This window comes from Protopterus annectens, chromosome 3.part1, assembly GCF_019279795.1.
Source record: "Protopterus annectens isolate FY-2018-M chromosome 3.part1, PAN1.0, whole genome shotgun sequence".
In the NCBI taxonomy this organism is placed as follows: domain Eukaryota; kingdom Metazoa; phylum Chordata; order Ceratodontiformes; family Protopteridae; genus Protopterus; species Protopterus annectens.
In genome coordinates this window covers 351,170,289-351,190,986 of record NC_056732.1, presented here as the reverse complement: position 1 = coordinate 351,190,986, position 20,698 = coordinate 351,170,289, and the positions used below count along the sequence as shown (strand labels likewise).

The window sequence follows — 20,698 nt, the reverse complement described above, 5'->3', positions numbered from 1 at the left end:
GGGTTCCAATTCTTATTATGCTACATTAGAGAAGGTAAGTAAGTGTGGCATCTCACGCCTGGCCATTAAAATTAATATCATAAACACGGCTCCATAATTTTTAGTCTTTCACATTTGGAAGAAATCTTTAAGATGTAATTTTCTAAAGAAAACAACTTTTCTTTTTGTACAGAAAAGCGTTACTTGCGTAAAGATGTACGTGAACACTTTTTGTGTGTGAAGCAAATTTTGGTTTGTGCCTTTACAATAGGCGCTACTTAAAAATCATGTTTAATGTCTTTACAATGCACTAATTACACTTCTGGGCTGTGCAAGGACTGCTGTATATGGGATTAATACATCTTGTCTACCATTAAAACACATTAGCAACTGAAATTTGCCCAATTAAAATGGTCATGTTTGGGAAGGTTGGATATACTATAATTACAGTACAAGATTGTATACATTTATTTATTACACATAAAAGATTATATACATTTATAATTTTCTTCCAACAGTTCTTCTACATATAGTAACACATGGTCATTCTCATAATAAATAATGTAAAGGTTTCAAATACTTGATGCTAATTTCAGTTACAAATTGCTGCAACATAATTGTAATATTATAACTGTTTTTGTTAACTAGGGATCATCTAAAAATGTCATTTGAAGAAGTTCCACCATCAGGTAACAGCGCACAGGCATCGTCCAACTTTGCTCATGTAATCTTTCAGAATGTGGCAAAAAGTTACCTTCCAAATGCATCACTTGAATGCCATTATACTCTTACGTCATTTCTAAAGCCGCACCCTAAGGACTGGGTTGGAATTTTCAAGGTACTTAAGTTTTTGCTTCTGTATGCTGTATTTTGTTTACTTATCTTTATAACTAATAACTTTAGTGACAAAAACTTCCCAGTGTTTATAGTGCTTCTTAATTACAATTAAGATGAAACCTGAAGTAAAGTACAAGTTCTGGTGATGGGGATTGCTCCTCTAGACATAGGTACACATGCATTAATAGAAAGGTAAACGTATTGTTCCCTGAAATTCAATTTTTTTTCCCTATGTAATTTACTCCTTCCCTTTCTAAAGGTCCCTCTTTCATTTATTTTCTCTCTTATAGTATTCAGTACGTCAAATACAGTTAGTTTAGATTTTCACTTTCCAGTAATAGCTTTTCTGGCAAGAAACAGAATTAAATATACTGCCTATGTCTAGGCAGTTCCGATCTTGTGTCCCAGATCTAAAGAATCATTCCTTAGTTACAGCTGTTAGAATATATGGACTTAAATGCTTACAATAGTGCATGTACACTTTTGTTTGTTCGTATACACATATTAAAGGGTTAAACTTTTTTTTAGCTGATTTAAACAGAAAAATAATAATGTAGTAGAGCAGTTATTACGTATGCTTTGGCATTTTGCTGTGTGTGATACAAAATGTTTTGTAAATGATGCATCTTTAAGGAGAACTACAGATTAGGGTAACTCTTTAGTTTTTGACTAACCTAGGTGCAAGGACGACCCGCGATAGAAACGACTTTTTAAGTTAAAGGTTGCCACATAATTTACCTTGAAACAGAACAAAAATCAGCTTAACAGACTGTATGACAAAACATACTTCAAAAGATTGGTTTCATAGACAAGATCCAAGTGGTACAAAAAGTGCTATAAACGGACTGTAAGACTAAATGGTGTTAGTTCAGATATTTTGTAGGAACACACTTTGTTCCGAGGTAGTTGAAAAATTATCATCTATGTCTGTATCGAGAAGCAAACCTTGCACATTAAAGCTGTAGTATGTGTTGTCTAATATAAAAATAAGTTATTTTATTAGTAATTACGCTTAAGTTAATAAAGTACAGTGCTGTGAAGTATAGCAGTCTGCAGTGCTCCGTGTCTTAATCGGACTTTGTTTCCAGCATTTTAAATATTTTCAACAGCCATTTGCTCCCCTAATATTTCTGAAAGAGTACTCTGTAGGGAAGTACTCTGTAGGAAAGTTTTAAAACCTATTGACTCGTTACACTCCCAAAAACATATTCCCGGTGCAACTGTGGAAATGGTATATAGAAGTTTGTGAGGTGGGAGGCTTGCTCCTCATATCGGGGGTTTTGGTGGGACTTACCCTCCTGCAAAAACAGTAAGTGTTTTTCAGCACTATTTTTTCAGCAAATGCAGTTTGAGTATTTCGATTCTTGGTGCATTTGCATTCTTACTCTCCTAGAGGAAGCAATGACATCATAGATTTATATCCTTACATATCTCCAATCCCCAGAACAAGCTGCTAATGTACATCAAGCAGAGTAACACTATTGCCACCTTTAAGTAAACCTTGATGATTGGATGGGCAGCCTTAAGTTCATTCCCAGTATGTCTTGTGCTACCTTCCTTCAGACTGGCGGGAGCTTTTTATTAGCTTGGCTTATAATCTGTCTGTATACTGACTGCTTGTATTTGCATATGAACTTGTCGTCGTTTCACAAAAGAACATGCCATAATGTCAGAGTTATTGCTGTCCCATGTAGAGTTACCCAAAGAATATTGGTAAAAAATGTAAAATAGTACAGATTTTTTCATATCCTCTGGAATGAAGAACATTATGCAGTCACAAATTAGAAATATGGAATGCTGCAAAGGAAGAATTTGATTGGCTAGCTAAGTACGGAAATTAAAAACCTGATTTGGAAAACAATGCAGACAACAGAGACATCAATAACATGAGAAATCCCTTCACAGAAGAACTAAAATTAACAATGCACTACTTTGAAGTCTTAAGTGCTAATAACTCCTCTTTAAAAAGGTAATGAAACAGACAAAAGACATGTATACGTTAATCACACAGGAAATGCAGAACATTGCAGAATGGAAAACAGAGCATAATATAAAACTATAACATACCACAAACAATGATAATTAAATCACCTGACTAAAATAAAACACTTCTCCGTAATACCGGATAATCAAAACGCAGAAGTGGTATACAGCTATGAAGTACTCCCTTGCAAATTTTTTGTTACCCTGATGATCCTCAGCTTTGACTATTGGCTACTTAGTCCTCTCCCATAGCTGCAGCCTCCTTCCTGGTACTGCTTGATGAGATGGGAGGGGTCTGGAAAAAATCCTGTTTTTTAATCATCAGTATTACACCCCCCCAACTAAATCCACTTTTGGCTTGGTTTTCTAGGACAGTTGTACATAATATAGCTGGCAACATCACATATGTTGACTGGAGCAAAAAAGGCTTATTTTTCCAAGCCCTACCTCCCAGCTTGCAAAATGCATCACCTCCTAGGAGGGTCATACAATGTGACTGGCTCAGGCTGTAGAGCAACTGTCTATTCAGCCTTCCTGCATGCCTAGCCTGGTGATTTTTCTGAGGCCCTTCTTCCCCCAGTGCCCAAATAGAGGACAGCTTCCAGCATATCCCTTCCATTGATGGGTGTGCATATCCTTCTTGCCTTGTCTGTTAAAGTGCCAGATAAGCTACTCTGTCCTCAGTGATCTGAACTGTTCCCGGGGCTCTTTACTGCAGACTTTAGTGCTGCCTGTAGTTGGAAAATGGGATATGCCCTCAAAATGATCTAGGCAGTCTGAAGAGAACGGCTCTGTGATGAGTACTAGTAGGCTGCAGCATTTAAATAAATTAATTAATTACATAGGAAAAGGTGGTATATGAGAAAATGAACTGGGCACAAATACACAAATGGATATTACTGTAGTAAGGAAATTGAGTTTTCTTTTTTGTCCACTTAAATGAGTAGATTATGAATGTCATTCCAGCATCAAAACGGGATACCTGGAAAAGTGATAATGCATCTCTACTCATGAGTTGATTAAATATTCCTCCTGACAAGCAGCTGGACATCGTCTCCTTATGAATGTCTTTCAGTACCAGAAAACATCCGTCTGACATTCTGTCTCCGTTTAGTTTTTGCTTTTGGTTGTAGTTGACATCACTTTTCACATGCTGTATTAAAAATAAGTTTTCATTTGAGCAAGTTATGTCTGTACCATAAGTAACTGAACTGTTCCACAATGTGTACACTGATGACTGGCACTGAAGTCTAAAGGAGGTTGCCATTGCATACTGGTAACAATACTTTATGTATCCATCATCTGATATGTAGATGATACTGTTACCCAGGAGACATTTCTGTTTTTTTAACATACTACAGAAAAATGAATACCAAGTAGTAGAAGGAAGTAAAACTGTAGACAAAATAAAGGACTGCATTTTTTGTGTATGTACTAAGAGTGATCTAATACTGAATCAGATGTCTTTCACCTGACATTAATTTTTACTGCTCAGTTTACTTCACTGGAAGATGAAATTGCATAGTACTAGTCAGCTTCACATCATGAGACATTATTGCCATCAATAAACTGTTTATGAGAAGAAACTATTGAAACTAACATGTTTTCCTTTTGCTTTATTTCATTGAAACATAAGGAACAATATTTTACTAGAGAGTTTGAAGGTAAATGTATCCACCTGAACAGTAACTGAAGAAAATTAGTATGTTTAAGACAAAACAAAAAGTGTTTAGTGGATGGCATTGTTAATTCAAAGTGCTATATTGAGAAGCAAAACATTTCTGTATTTTAGCAAAGTAGTTTGATGATGCTGAGATTCAGTATTTAAAGTCTGAACATGTAAATAAACAAGTCATTTATCAGAAAACTGGCACTGGAATTTTTTTAAACAGAGCACTATTTCTGTTTAACATCTTACTTATTAAGGGCTGCTTTTTTTCAAAATTTGAAAAATATAAATAAACTTTTCTGATCCAGTGAAACTAGTTTACAAATGCTAAAATACTACCCCCCCATTGCAGTTGTACAGAAATAATGGCTCTCCTAAGAGTAGAGAGACCCTTTGCTTGCAGCACCTATCTTGGAGGCTTTATCTGAGGTGGAGGTCTCAACCCCTCCTAAAAAAGAGACAAAGCAGAGCCATTCAGTGCCATTGTCTACTCAGTCCTAGGAATCAAAAACACTAAGGCCCAGGTTCATACGAAACCAAAACAGAAACATGCCAAAATGACTTTGACACCTGCCTTAGCACCGGAGTCTAAAACTCCATCCACGGTGCCATCATTGACTACAGAACTGACAGCTACTACTACTGTTTCCATGGTATCGATCCCTTCCACAGTACCACAGACCCTCAGCACCAACAATAGCCTCTCCCTTAAAACTGGTCAACCCCCCCCCCCCATAATCACAACCTTCTGCTCTTCCAACCACAGTGCCGAAGGACAAGACACTGGCCAGGACCCGGTATTTTCTGTAAGTTGACCCCTTTGTTGGACAACAGTTAAGTCCATTCCTTGACTGTCCTGAATCTCCATCAGGGATGTCAACCCATTTCACCAGGAGCCTTTCGGAGTTCAATGTAGTGAGACTTGTGGATCAGCTCCTAGCGGCCAGAGGCATCCCAACTCCATCTAGGACCTTCCTCCCACCAAGGTTTTTCTCCACAGACTCCAATCTATGTTCCTCCTTCAACCTCCCCACAGGTCTTGGAGCTCTTGATGCTAACACCTGTCCCATTGCCAGCTTCTTCAGTTTCACTGGTAGATCGTACCATGGTTCCAGAACCTACTCTGTGGATTATGGCTCAGTTGGAGCCGATCCACCCTCGAGAGCATGACTGGTCTGTCAGCACTGTGACCCTAGTACGGTACCAATTTTTTTCTTCAGCGCTGTCTACGGTTCCGGTTGCTTTGGCAGCTCCCAGTCCTCTCGTGGCTCCTTTCCTGGAGGTGGGCTCTTGGGAGTGGGGTGTGACCCCAGTTCTGAGGTTGTCTTTATCGGTTCTGGGCTCTCATCCCTCTTCGGGTGGGCCTGCCTTCTAGGTTATGGCGAGGGCACTTACCTTGACAGGCTTGCAGTTGGCCCCTTCGGTGCCGGAATGTCACATATACATGTCCTCTGGTGGTTCGCAGCTGATAGTCTACTACACTGGGACATCTGGCAGAGGAGCAGCAAGATGCTCTACCGCAGGGCACCCTCTCTTAGGAATCCCCTTCAGACGTTCCCCCTGAAGAGCCACCCTGTAAGATATCATGAAAAGGAAGCACATTGATTCCCCTGAGGAATCTCTCACCAAAGATGCAGATTACGATGAGGGCTAAGAGTCCCCATTGTTGCCCCTTGAGGATGTCTCCTTTGCAGACATACTGGAGATCCTAAAACAGAGGGGTGACTGGAAGCCCCACCAATCCTTCCTCTGAGGAATCTGTATTCTTGCAGGCTTTCCGTGCTCGATCCTCTAACTCCTGGGTGTCCCCACCTGTGGATGAGTTGGTCAAGCTCATCGTGCAGCTCACCTGGAAAGCCCCTGACACCATTGAGCCAATCCCCTGGAGACTGGACAAAATACTTTTCCCGCCAGAGTATCAGCCCCATTGGTCCAAAGGCTTGGCAGTAGATGCTATGGTGGTGGTGACAGCCACAAGGGAAGAACTCTCGGAGGAGAGTCCTGCTCCAAACAGGGAGTCTGAGAGGATGGACAGACTAGGGAAGCAGGTTTACGCTTCAGTGACCTTTGCCACATGGTTGTTGAACTATTTGGCGCATTTTACTTGCCTGCAGAGAGACCTGATCAGAGAACTCTCAGGAACCTTAGCAGGAGCAGTGTCTGTTGAAGTACGTGACAAAGTTGCTACACACCTTGCCACCCTGGAATCCATATCTAACTCATCCATGTGGTTGATTGCACATGCACCCAAAGGGGTGGCCAGAGCAGTGCATGCAGGCGATGTCATGAGACGTCACACCTGGATGTACTTGTGCGACCTTGCAGACCCTTTCAAGTCTTCCCTCATCAATGCTCCCATTGATGCTTCCTCTCTGTCCGGTCCAAAAGTTAAAGACATGCTAGCCAGGTGTGAGAAGGACAGCAAGACCCTATCTCCTTTTGGGCATATGGTTTTCTACTTCCCAATGATCCAACTGTAGGAATCAGAGGAGGGGAAAGATGTGGTTCAGGAAACACCAAGGGCCTTTCCGTGATGCACGTAGTGAGTTTTCTCTCCAGTGCAGAGGAAAGAACACACCAGGAAGACCCCCCCCCCCAAGGCAGAGGGGGTCTGTTTAACCAGTGGTCCAGAGATTCCCTTTCTGGTCAGCCCTACCAGCACTCCTGAAGAGCGGCCCAATTGCTTGCCTCTGAAAACAGTCGGGAGAAGATTCTCTCTGCACCACTTAGCCTGGCATTCCATAGCAACAGATTCTTGGGTGCGGACGATAATTATCAGAGGTGATCACATTCCCTTTGAGGCCAGAAAATCGAATCCCTGACATTCCACCCAGTCAGAGGGATGCAGCAGCACAAGAAATTAGAAAGTTGCTCCAAAAGAGTCATCCAGACAGTCCCACCAGACCAAATAGAATCTGGATTTTACTCAAGGTTTTATTTAGTGCCAAAAAAGACAGGGGACTGGAGGCCAGTTTTGGACCTCCGCATCCTAAACAAGTTTGTCAGACCAAATTCCAGATGGTCATGGTTCAGTCTATCCTCCCATTTCTGGAAAAAGATGACTGGATGTGCTTGATGGATCTTCAGGATGCGCATTACCATATAAATATTGACAAATGCTCCAGAAGATATATCCACTTCAGACTGGGAGCCAGTCACTACCAATTTCTAGCACTGCCCATTGGTCTCTCCACAGCCCCCAGAGTGTTCACCAAATGTATGGCAGTAAGAACAGCTCACTTGAGACTGCAAGGATTCCAGGTGTTTCCATATCTAGATGATTGGCTCCTTACTGCCCCCACCAAGCATCTACTGCTTCTCGCCTTGCACTACACTCTACTGCTGGCATGACTCTTAGGGATCTCAGTAAACGAAGAGAAGTCAAAACTAGTACCTACTCAAAGCTTAGAATTCATAAGAGCAACATTCAACAGAAGGTCTTGCCTGGTCATCCTTCCTCTTCACAGGCTTCAGAGACTAAGATCTCAACTCGGAGTGATACTGTGTCAGGACAAAGTCCCAGCTCGTTCATTCCTTCAACTGCTGGGTTCAGTGGCAGCAACGATTACTTTAGTTCCCCTAGCAAGACTCCATACGAGATTACTACAATGGCACCTAGTGTCACAGTGGTCTGTATTGACACATCCCATGTCCTACCCAATCCGCATAATGAATGGCTGCAAGCAAGATCTGAATTGGTGGATGAAGCCAGAAATGGAATCATGGCATCATCCCTTTTCACCCTATCAGCCCAAGGCCGTAGTAACCACGGACGCTTCACTGATGGGGTGGGGGGGCATTTTCAGAGAAAGGCAGTCCAAGGCACTTGGTCCCCCTTGGAGGCCAATTTGTATATCAGTGTCCTAGAACTGACAGCAGTGCTTTTGGCGTTGCAAACATTCCAATCTGCCCTACCATCAGGGACAATTGCTATCCAGTCAGACAACATGTCTGTATGGTATGTCAACAAACTGGAAGTCCCTGAGGGATGCTTTAGTACACGATTGTCCCTCGGGACTGCTTTATGCCTTCCCTCCCTTTCCTGTGATTCCACAGTTTCTAAAGAAATCACTTCGGTTGAGAAGCAACGTAATTCTCATTGCACCCTATCGGCCCCGACAAGTCTGGTTCCCTTTCCTTTGGCCTCACCTGGTTCACTGACAATGGACTCTGGATCCAACTTCAAGATTACTGTCTCACTCTCAGGGGTTGATCCACCCAAACCTATTGAGCCTCAAGCTGACAGGTTGGCACCTCCACTTCTGGTAACTGCCAGGCAAAATAACCTGTCTTCCCCTGTACGAAAAATACTTCTGGCTTCCCATAACATAAACTGTCCACTAGAAAAATTTAATATAGTAAATGGAACAAATTTGTTTTTTGGTCTCGAGAAAAAGGACTGGACCCATTTTCAGCTCTGATTAAGTGTTGAGTATTTATCAACCTTACTCCTTCAGGAGCGTCAGCTTCTATAATCCAGGTCCATTGAGCAGCTATCTCAAACTTCCATAACCATTTCAAAGATTCTTCTTTAATATCTTACCATCTCTGTAAAACTTTCTTGAAATGAGTCATACATATAAAACTGCCCTTCAAAGAGCCCATTGAACCTTGGAATTTGACGCTGGTCCTAGACACTTTGATTCGTCATCCCTTTGACCCTGCTGCCACTTGGGATATAAAATTTTTGTCTTGGAAGACTTTATTCTTGGTTGCCATTACCTCGGCGAGAAGAATGTCAGAATTACAGGCCTTGTGCGTAAAACTTCTTTACATAGTTTTCCACAAAGAGAGAGTATCTCTTTGGACTAACCATTGGCTCAGTGGTGCTCAGCAATGTCCTTCCATAGAGCCTCCCAGGACATAAAGTAGCTAGGGACTGTGTCCCATCCGTCATGAATGAATGAAGATTAACAACATCAGATAAAGTTATGTTCTTACCATAATGTTCCATCTGTGTTGTTGATCTTCATTCATTCATGATATCCCACCCTCCTATCTCCTCCAAAAGACTCCTGGAGGTTCAGATTTGTTCCTGGTTACAGGATAGGGCAGATGTTCTTAGTGTTTCACTGTTACAGTCATTACATTTGGGTAATCTGCTGGCAGGTTGCCCTCAGTCGGCCTGAATTCCAAAGTCTTGGGTCCTGTGTCGGTTGCTGTCTCCTCTTCCATGACGTCAGGTTGTCAGGGGTATAAAACATGCAGCCGACGCCATTTTCTCCAGTCTTTCTTGCCGCGCGGTGCCCGAAGCAGAAGTATTTCACAAGTGCCGGTCGTCCGACTACTGAAATATTCGAGTTTGAGTTTCAGAACTAAAGTCTTCACTAAAGCTAAGTACCCCATTGAGGAAACTCTTTTCTTGCTTTTTACCGATGTCAGAAAAAGTTAATAATTGTTTTACTTGTGGGAAGCAAATACCTCATAAGGATATACATTTATACTGTATTCCTTGCCTAGGCCCTGATCACAACATGCCTGGCTGTCGGTTTTGTGCTAGATTTAACCAACGCACTATTAAGCGTCTGTATATTTTTGCATCAAAGGATTTTGGAAACAGATTTAACTACCCAGAAAAGTCGTTGGATAGCAATCCGACTACTGGAGTACATAAAAAACGCAAAGAAAAGGTCAGAGAAAGGCAGTCGAGATCCAAAACCGACGAGGCTTCTCCTAAGCCTGTTGCCGGTTTGCTGGTACTCAGTGAGGCGCTTTCGCAGCCCCTGATACCCGCTACCTTCAAGTTGCAGGCCTCTACCAACACACACATGTGGAGTCCGGCATGCTGCAAGATACTCAGGGTATTGGACCGACGGATGTATCTCTCTCGGATGGCTCCGGAGCCACTGAGCAGGCACCGGCTTCTGAGGGTGTATTCAGACCGCAACATTTGTATATCAAACCGACGACAGCTGCAAAACCAAAGACAAAAACAACTTCTAAAGCTAAAAAAACAACACCTGAGCCACGTGCACAGGCCTCTATGCCTAAAATACAGATGATCAAAATGGGTGAAGACCTTATTACTTTGATCAGGGGTACCCATCCCTCTCCTGATAAGAGGCCTAGGCAAGACACTGATTATGAATCTTCAGATCAGGTTTTTATTTCTTCTGATTCCTCTTCTGATCAGGAATTATCTATACCTCCCTATGAGGATTCTGATGCTGAGGAGCCTATTCCATCTGCATCTCCTCCTGAGGATTATTCATTTGGAGAAACCTTGCATACTTTGAGGGAGCATTTTCACTGGGAGAGTCAAGACTTCTCAGAATCAAAAAAGAGACTGCAGGAATTCCTTCTCCCTCAGCACAGGCCTTTAGCTATTCCCCCTGTTTTAGACATTGTAGATGTGTTTTCAGAGTCAAGCTTGACCTCTGACTCCTTACCTCCGGCTCCCAGTAAGCTTGACAGATATTACAGGGTCCCTGACTCGCATACATTTTTTATTTAGAAACCCTGCTGCTGATCCTGAAACTATTTCACAGGGTCCAAAGGGAGGTAAGGCCTCAACAGCAAAAAATCCTACCCCCTCTGACAGAGATTCAAGGGCACTGGACAGATGGTGAAAAAAGGTTTATACATCTGCAACCTTGGCAATCAGGGCCTTAAACTGTCAATTTCATATGCTTAAGTACCAACAACATGTTGTGGGATTGCTGAAACAGAAAATGATGTTGATTTCTGAATGTGCAGAAAATAAAGAATTGCAGGAATTATTGCATGCAGTTGAACAAGTTGGAAAGCATACTTTGCAATGTGGTTTTGATTCCTTAGAGGCCTCCTGCAGGGCCGCAGTTACTGGATCTGTGATTAGGAGGCATGCCTGGTTAATGGAACAAAATTTACCTGATCATGTTAAAGCTAAATTGCTAGATGCACCTTTACAGCATGATTCTCTGTTTGGTATTAAGGCAGAAGAGGTTTTAAAGAAAATGGAAGACAAAGCTAAGTCTATGCAAACTGTTAAAGACTTCTTACAAGTGCAGCCACCAAGATTCAGTAGACACTGGCCTACAAAAAATTGGTCCTTTCCTGTGTCAGACGGAGCTCAAATGGGCAAATCCAGATGCCCTAAGGGTTCCAGATACCAGGCGCAAGATTCATACAGGTCAAAGCAATGGGGCGCTTTCACCTCCAAATCTGGAGGAGATAAAAGCGCATACCTACAGAAAACAATCCCAATGACTTTCCTCTGCCTACACCAAGCACGTATCTTGTGGCAGCACCCATAGAGGGAAAATTAGCACTTTTTGCTCAAAATTGGCAGTTAGTAATCCAGGACATGTGGGTACTAAACATCGTATCACAGGGATACAGATTCCACTTCCACACTCTGCCAATGGCAAATGGTTGGCCATATCTGCCAAAAAATCAGTGGGCAGAGGCTCAGAAACAGGTTACGTCCCTCATGGATATGGGGACCATTCAGACAGTACCAGAACAGGAAAAAGGACAAGGTTTTTACTCGACTGTTCTTGGTACCCAGAAAGGACAAGGCCTGGTGGCCAATACTGGATTTATCAATTTTGAACACATACCTGGACATTCCAAAATTTAAAATGCTAACTTTGCATCGGCTTCTGCCCATGCTGGGCAAGAATGCTTGGCTGGTGACTTTAGACTTAAAAGAGGCATACCTGCATGTCCCAATAAGACAATTGTGCAGAATACACCTCAGATTCAAGGCTGGCTTAATCCATTACCAATTCTCTGCACTGCCCTTTGGCCTATCTACTGCGCCCAGGGTCTTTACAAAGTGCCTGGCACCAGTAATTGCATTTTGCAGACAAAGAAGTATACAAATATATCCTTACTTGGACGACTGTCTCATTCAAGCAGAGAACAAGGACACTCTTCTTCGACACCTGGCGTTTGTGAAAAGGCTTCTAACATGCCTAGGGTACACAATAAATGAAAAAAAATCACAACTGCTACCCTCTCAAAAGAAACATACCTGGGTGCAAGCATGAATACAACTGCCCAGATGGCTTGCCTTTGAGGCAACTGACTACTTACTTCAAACTGATGGCAACAAAAACCCAGTCTTCTGCAAGACAAATTCTGCAGGCTCTGGGCTTCATGGCATCCTGAATCCTACTGATTCCATATGCAAGACTGCATACGAGGAAACTTCAATGGTACCTAAAAAGTTTATGGAGTCAACATTATCACAGTCTCGAAACAATGATTCCTCTCATTCCCTGCCTGCAACAGGAGTTTCTATGGTGGGCAAACGCATGTCACCAAAACATGGGACGGCCATTCACTCTACCCCCGGCCAGCCAAACCATAATAACAGACGCAACAGATTATGCCTGGGGGAGGGGGGCCCACATGGCAGGAAGATGCATTCAGGGCGTATGGTCACCAAAACAAATGCATCTTCATATCCACCAGAAAGAGATCCTAGCTGTTCAAAATGCCCCATCAACCTTCAAGGACTTAATTCATCCAGGACAACACCACAGTCATGTGGTATATAAACAAGCAAGGGGGCACACATTCATACCCCCTTTGCAGACTAGCCATGGCACTGTGGGACACAGCTTTGATCTTCCAAGTACATCTTCAAGCTCAATTCCTGCCAGGAAAACAAAACACTCTGGCAGACGATTTAAGCAGAAACCTTATGGATCCTCATGAGTGGAAACTAAATCCACAAGTCTTTAGCATGATAACAGAGAAATGGGGGAGCCCAGATGTAGATCTGTTTGCCTCGCCTCAAAATTATCAATTGAAAAGATTCTGTACAAGGACTTATCACAGACAAGCATGGAAAGTGGGCACCCTATCCTTCAGTTGGAAAAACCTATCCGTTTACGCCTTTCCTCCTCTGCCTCTTCTCTCCAAAGTCCTCCTAAAAGTCAGACAAGAGAAACCAAAGATGGTACTAATTGCCTTGGACTGGCCCCGCCAATACTGGTACCCAGTCCTAAGGAACTTTTCTCAATACCCAGCTTGGACCTTGCCTCAAAGACCACAACTACTCCAGCAAAACAATCAGATCCTGCACAACCAACTACAGACTCTGAACCTGGCAGCATGGCTGATCAAGTAGTCATACAAACACCTCTCAGTAAAGCTGTGATGGATGTCCTTTTGGAAGCCAGAAGACCTAGTACTAGAAAATCTTATGCTGACAAATGGAAGAGATTCTGTGCTTGGAATCAAGCACAAGGAACTGATACAGCAGAACCAAATATTCCTCAGATATTGCAATACTTAACTGAGATGCTTGACAACGGCCTATCTTTCTCATCAATTAAAATCCATGCCTCTGCCATTTTGGCTCATTACAATACAGAGCCACCAATCTTTTCTCATCCTTTACTAAAGCAGTATCTTAGGGGAGCCAAAAATGTAAGGCCTCCTAGAAGATCACCATTGCCTGCATGGGACCTCAATTACGTGTTGGAAAAGCTTACCCTGCCTCCATTTGAACCAGTTGCTACCGCTGATATAAAGTTCTTATCATGGAAAACAGCTCTGCTACTAGCAATTACTTCAGCAAGAAGAGTTTCAGAGCTACAGGCCCTCATGGCTGTAGAGCCTTTTATCATATTTTACCCAGACAGGGTATCTCTGAGGACAAATCCTACGTTCATGCCCAAGGTGGTTTCCAGTGTGGCTCTTAACCAAGCAATTCATCTGCCAACTTTTTATCCAAATCCACAGAACAATGGGGAGAGAATTCTGCATTCCTTGGACGTACACGGACAGCTAAGATTCTACTTAAGCAGGACTAAAGCTCTAAGAAAAACTGAGCAATTACTAGTGACGTATGCTGCAGGATCAGAAGGCAAGGCTATTTCGAAGCAGACAATTTCAAAGTGGATAAGCCACTGCATCCGTTTCTGCTACTTACACCATGGTAAACCTGTACCCAAGGGCATTGGGTCTCATTCCACCAGAGCTGCAGCTACCTTAGCAGCCTTTCTAAGGGGAATACCAACCAAAGACATTCTAGAGGCTGCTACTTGGAGTTCTGTTCACACCTTTACAAAGCATTATCATTTGCTTCTCTACTCTAAATCCAGGGCAGGCTTTGCCACCGCAGTTCTGCAGGGCCTTATAGCCGCTCCTAATGCTGTTTAGCTCCAGCCTCCCAACCATAGCTTTGGGATTCTACCCAAATGTAATGACTGCAACAGTGAAACACGAAGAACATAGTACAGTTGTGTACACTTATCATAAATGTAGATGTTAGAGTGTATTCACTGTTGCAGTCCAGGTTACCCTCCCGCCATCCCCCTGTCATTCTGGAGTTTATCTTTCCTTCTCTATCTTCTACAACATATGTGGTGTATTTGCTTGTAGATGAAGGTAAAGTTTATATTGATGCATATGTGTATGTATATGTATGTATGTAATATATACATATATATATATATATATATATATATAAAATATGTGTGTGTGTGTGTGTGTGTGTGTGTGTGTGTGTATATATATATATATATATATATATATATATATATATATAAATATATATATATATATATATATATATATATATATATATATATATATATATATATATATATAAAATTTATTTATTTTTTTGCTGCCTTTTTGGGGGCACCCGACATCGGGGGCAAGAAAAACTAAAGAAAATGGCGTCGGCTGCATGTTTTATACCCCTGACGTCATGGAAGAGGAGACAGCAACCGACGCAGGACCCAAGACTTTGGAATTCAGGCCAACTGAGGGCAACCTGCCAGCAGATTACCCAAATGTAATGACTGCAACAGTGAATACACTTGGACATCTACATTTATGGTAAGTGTACACAACTGTACTTTGCTCAGACAAAGCCTCCACTTTCTTTTCCTTATGGGCAAACTCGATCTAAGGAGATGAGGAGAGGGGCACTATAGGTAAGTTTAGCTCGAGAGTTTATTGGCCGACCGAGAACGGAACTGAGACCCATCCGTCATGATTGAATGAAGATCAACAACACAGATGGAACGTTATGGTAGGAACATAACTTTTTTTACCTGTTTGAATTCCTATTATTTCAGTTATTACTTTCCTGTCATAGCATTATTATTGTATTATATGTATATAGTGTATGTAATAGCAGCGAACTTGATCTGAGGTGGTGTTGTGGTCAGGGAAATTATGGGTAAGGGAGGAGCTTGAGATTTGGATCCTAGAATCTATAGAAAGTAGCAGAGTCTGATCCGAAGGTCGAATCCGAACCCATTATTTGAGGAAGAATGAAAATGGACAACACAGATGGAACATGATACTTCTTTCTTTCTGCTTGTGCAATTTATAGGAGCCTTAACTGTGTTGCTGTGAAATATCCCTTCAAATTGGGTAATCCCAATCTGTTTTGTTCTATTTGAAGAATAAACTTACCCCACTTGACGCTTGCCGTCTTCCCTTTCCAGATAAAATTCTTCAACTCTTTATTAGTTATCCATAACTTCTCCGTTAGATAAGAATATTCCTGACCCATGTAAAAGACTAAAGGGACTAAAACATTTTAACTGCTTATATCTTGCTATCGATACCCATATAATAGAGTTTCCATTTTATCAGTTTTTGTTTTATCTTTTGTTTAGCCTCTTCTCACATATCCTTAGCTGCCACACAGAGTCATTTTTAATCTATACTCCTAAATATTTTATTTTGTCATGTCTCCATAAGTATGGATATTGCTAAACCAGTTTGTATGTGGGTACGTAATTTACTACTATTGCATTTGTTTTTGATTCATTAATTTTGTATTGCAAAAAGATTTGAAACGGTCTCAGTATGTTCCACAGCACTGTAATGTCCTTTTCTGGTTTTGTTTGGTATAAAATAATGTCATCAGCAAATAAAGCCAGCATTTCTTGACTAGCATACCAATTATGTCCTTGAATTTCTAAGTCCCTTATTTTCTTATTTTCTTTGCCACTGGTTCTAAATATGATGCAAATAAAGGAGAGAGAGAGGACACCCCTGCCTGGTTCCTCTGCTCAAGAGAGATTATCAGAGAGGACCCCACTCACTTTAATTTTCACCTCTGATTCCTCATAAAGCCTCCTAATCACCCTTATAATTTTGTCACGGAATGCAAATGCTTCCATTGCTCTACTCATAAAGTCCCAGCTTACTCTGTTAAATGCATTTCTCTACATCATGACTCACCAACAGCTGAGGTATTTTCTTCTATTCTGCTTCCCTCTGGACCATCACTGTTATATTAAATTTGTCAGATGTTTGCTTTCCTTCCTCAAAACCACATTGATCCATAGCTATGAATTTTGGCATCACTTCTACCATTCATTTGGCCATTATAGATGTAAATACTTTCTAATCACCTGGTTGGCGTCAATTGTTGTGGAGTACCTGCAGTTTCTTCTTTTTTCCGTTGGATTTGTTGATTTGGATACAACAGGTACCTTACCCTCAGAGGACTTTATTTTCAGAGATACTTTCTAATCATAGTTTAGTATTGAAATGGGCCTGTATGAAGCTGGATGTGATGGATTTTTATTCTCTTGGGTGTTATAGCTACCACCACTTTTTTCCAGGATGTTGGCACTTCTCCTTCTCTTAAATTACTGTTAAACAAAACCTTTCAGATCTTTTGTCAGATTTTTCCCCCTAACTTCCACAGGAATACCATCTATTCGGGTTTATATCATAAACTCAAAAGCTGAAAAGTCCGAAGCACAAAACTTTGAACTGGAAAGCTCGAAGTTCAAAAGCGTCGAACCGTAGAACAGAGATCGCCATAGAGTGCGGGAAGGGAAGATTTCCCTTTACTGCACTGTAGTGCGATCTCTGAGTTGGTATATTTAAGTAGCGGGGGCTTGCCCCCCTGCATAGAGCGTTTTTTGTAGATTCGATGTCAAGATTTCGAACTTCGAAGTTCAAAGTTTTGTGCTTCGGACTTTTCAACTTTCGATTGTATGATATAGACCCATCTATTCTTGGGGACTTTCCTGTAGATTGGCTATACATCACCATTTGTATCTCATTTCCTCCTATCCTGTTTAGTAATCAAGCCTCCTCTGCCTCTAGCCTTGAAATATGTAATTGTTCCATAAAGATTTCCATTTGTACTTTTTCTTGATTTCCGTATTTCTCTACTTTACTTTATACAGACTTTCATAGAACTTCCAAAATATTTCTAATACTTGTACGGGATCCCTTGTTATCGTTCTTGTTATAGGTTCCCTAAGCTTGGTGACAACCCATTCTTCTTTCTGTTGCCTGAGTCATTGTGGTAAAAGTTTTTTTTGCTCTAGTTATTGTCAAAAAAACAGTTGCTTAACAGCAGTCTTTCTAAACTCGTGCATATTATCAAAGTAATCCCTTATTTTCTGTTTAGCATTCTGCAGTTGCTCCTCCTCTTGTTCTGTGAGATTCCCCCTATTTTGCTAAAACATTTGTCAGTCCCTCTAAGTAATTATTTCCTGTTGCTTTTTAACTGTGTATCCCTTTCTTTTATTTTCCACCCTGTTTTTAATCTCTACTTCAGTTTTATCCCACTCCCTAGCTATATTTTCAGAAGTTTTTATCTTCTCTAATAGTGCCTTAATAATTTCCACTACTACCCATTCCTTAAATTCCTCCCTTTTTAAGATAGGTGGGAAAGTGCCAGTGTCTCACTTGTATTTCATTACCCTGTGTTTTTATTTTAGTAATTATTGGCACATGATCTGAAATAGTTAAAGGGTGTGTATCAAAACCTTCAATTAAATGTACATGTTCCTGTGAAATGTAAATTCTGGCTAGCCTAGCCCAGTTTTTGTATCTTGGGGAATAATACGTAAATTCACTCTGTACTGCTAGTACTGAGTTTACATTTCCCATGCCAAATATTTTCATAAATTTCTTTAAAAATCTACCCTTTGTTATATTTTCCCTTCTGGGCCCTTCAGACACATCTTCACTATTGCAAATCAAATTCCAGTCCCCCACCTGTAAGCAGTATTACTTGCTGAAAGCTCATTATTCCCAGAATTTTCTTAAAATCCATTATAGCAGTTTTTGGTGGAATATAAATACATGCCAGTGTAATCCTTCTCCCTTGCTGGTAGCCCCTAAGTACTACAAATCTACTATTATTGTCTTTGATCTGATGTTGTCAATCATCATTCATTCTTGACTGATGGGCTTGGTTCTGAACCCTTGGAACCGACTCAGCTGTTATACAAAGCTCACGCCAGACAAAAACTCTTGAGCTAAGGCTGTACCCATAGTGCCTCTCTTCCCATTACCTTAGATTTCATTTGCCACATAGAAAATTGGACGCATCAGCCGATGCTCTCAGCTAAGTGCTTAAAAATTTAATTTGCCTAATTGTACTACTTCTGAACTGTTTAATACCTTAATACTTACTGTTGTTTGTCTTTTCATGTGAGTGAACCATTTGAAGCTTTCTACCCCCATTTTTGCCTCTGGGTATTTGTCCTTTACCATTGCTGGTATTAAGCCTCTCCTTTTCTCTTACCATTGGTAACCTTTTAATACCATCGTTGGTATTTTTTCTCCTGCTTCTGTCCTTCCTTTACCTGTGTGGGTATTCTATCTATACCATTGTTGGCATATTTAAAAAAAAAAGGTTTTACTTTCTAAACTATTTTTTTCCCCTTTTTTAATATTAATGAGTGTGTGTACTGTGTATTTTGACTGGACATGGCAGAGAAACCAAACAGAACCACTGGGTTTAAACAATGTAAGGACTATGGCAGAAAGATGCCCAACTCAGAGTGGCATCTTTCTTGTGTCTAGTGTCTGGGTGTCCCCCATCTGGAAGTTCACCCTCCTTGTGATATCTGTAAGGGCTTTAGTGCCTGAACTCTTGCAGAGAGGTGAAATAAGTTAATTCTCAAAGGTTTATTGAAGTGTCCCTTTAGTGAAGAGACTTCAAAATCTCCAAAGTCTGAGACAAAAAAACAGAGCCATTCAGTACCATCTTCCTCTGTTGTACATAACTCCAAATATCAAAAATCCCAGATTCCGACAGTTTCTTCGTAACTGAAGGTGAAAGTTCCAAAAACGTCATTGTCTTCTGCTCCGGCACTGAAAACAACAAAAGCAGTATCGGTGCCATCTACTATTGATCTTGCACAAAACACTTCGGCATCGACCACCTCTCTGGCACCAGTTGTTACATCTTCTCATTTGGTTCCATTTTCTTCCTCTATTCAGCAGACCATGGTGCCAAAGGTCGATGTTATAAGTACTCCCTGGACTAGATATTCCCCTTCAATAGACCCCTTTTTGGGTCAGCAGCTGAGTCCCTTTGTGGAAGGACCCGAATCTCTTTCGGGTATGTAAACCCGTTCCTCCAAGAGTCTATCGGAATTGGATGTAGTCAGATTAGTGGATCCACTCTTGGCAGCCAGAGGCCTCCCTGCACCCTCTCGGACCTCCCTCCTAGAGCGGAGGCATACTGTCCCAGGACTCCTACATATATTCCTCCTCCTCCCCCCCTGGTCTTGGAGTCCATTGCTTCGACGCTCCCTGTGCCAACTGCCTCGGTACCAAGGGTAGATCTCATCTCTGTACCACAATCTACTCTCTAGTCTTCAGCTCCATCAGAACTGTTGCACTCACGGGACTGTGATTTTGTTGCCAGTTCCGGGATCCTTGGATCGGGTCCAATTTTTTTCTATGGAGCCATCTGTCTCTCTCGGTACCATGGTAGTTTCAAGTCCTCTCTCTGCTCCTACTTTGGGCAGCGGCTCGTCAGAGCAGGGTGTGACCCTGGTTCCCGAGGTTGTCTTTCTCGGTTCCGGGCTCTCATCCCTTTTTGGCCGGGCCTGTCTTCCAATTTATGGAGAGAGCTTTAGCCTCAGTAGACTCCCAGTTGGTTCCATCCCTGTCAGAGTTTCATATTTTTGTTCCCTCTGGTTCACAGCTGCCACAATCTGCTACTTCTGGACAGCAGGCACAAGAGCAGCAAGATGCCCTAGTTCAGGGTCCTTCCACTTTGGAGTCCTCCTCAGAATTTCCCCCTGAGGAGCCACCCTGTACAAGATCATGCAAGAGGAAGTACCTAGATTCTGCAGAAGAATCTGTCACTGAGGATACAGATTATGATGAAGGGGAAGGGTCCTCACGGACATCCACTGAAGATGTGTCCTTTGGAGATATCCTGGATTTATTTAAACAGAGGGGTGATTGGAAGCCCTCAAACCCTTCCTCTAAGGAATCTGTTTGTTTTCTTGCAAGCTTTTTGTGCCCGTCCATCTACTTCTTGGGTGACCCCATCTGCTG

General features: G+C 41.7%; 1 protein-coding gene across 1 annotated transcript in view; it reads left to right on the top strand.

Annotated features, from left to right (window-relative positions):
* The window catches only part of TAX1BP1 (Tax1 binding protein 1), a 1,493,491-nt gene that overhangs the window by 218,113 nt on the left and 1,254,680 nt on the right, over window positions 1-20,698 (top strand). The window contains exon 2 of the mRNA XM_044066810.1: window positions 628-817. Within this exon, the coding sequence (XP_043922745.1) occupies window positions 641-817 (177 nt within the window). The 5' untranslated portion in view covers window positions 628-640. The remainder of the gene's footprint in view (window positions 1-627; window positions 818-20,698) is intronic.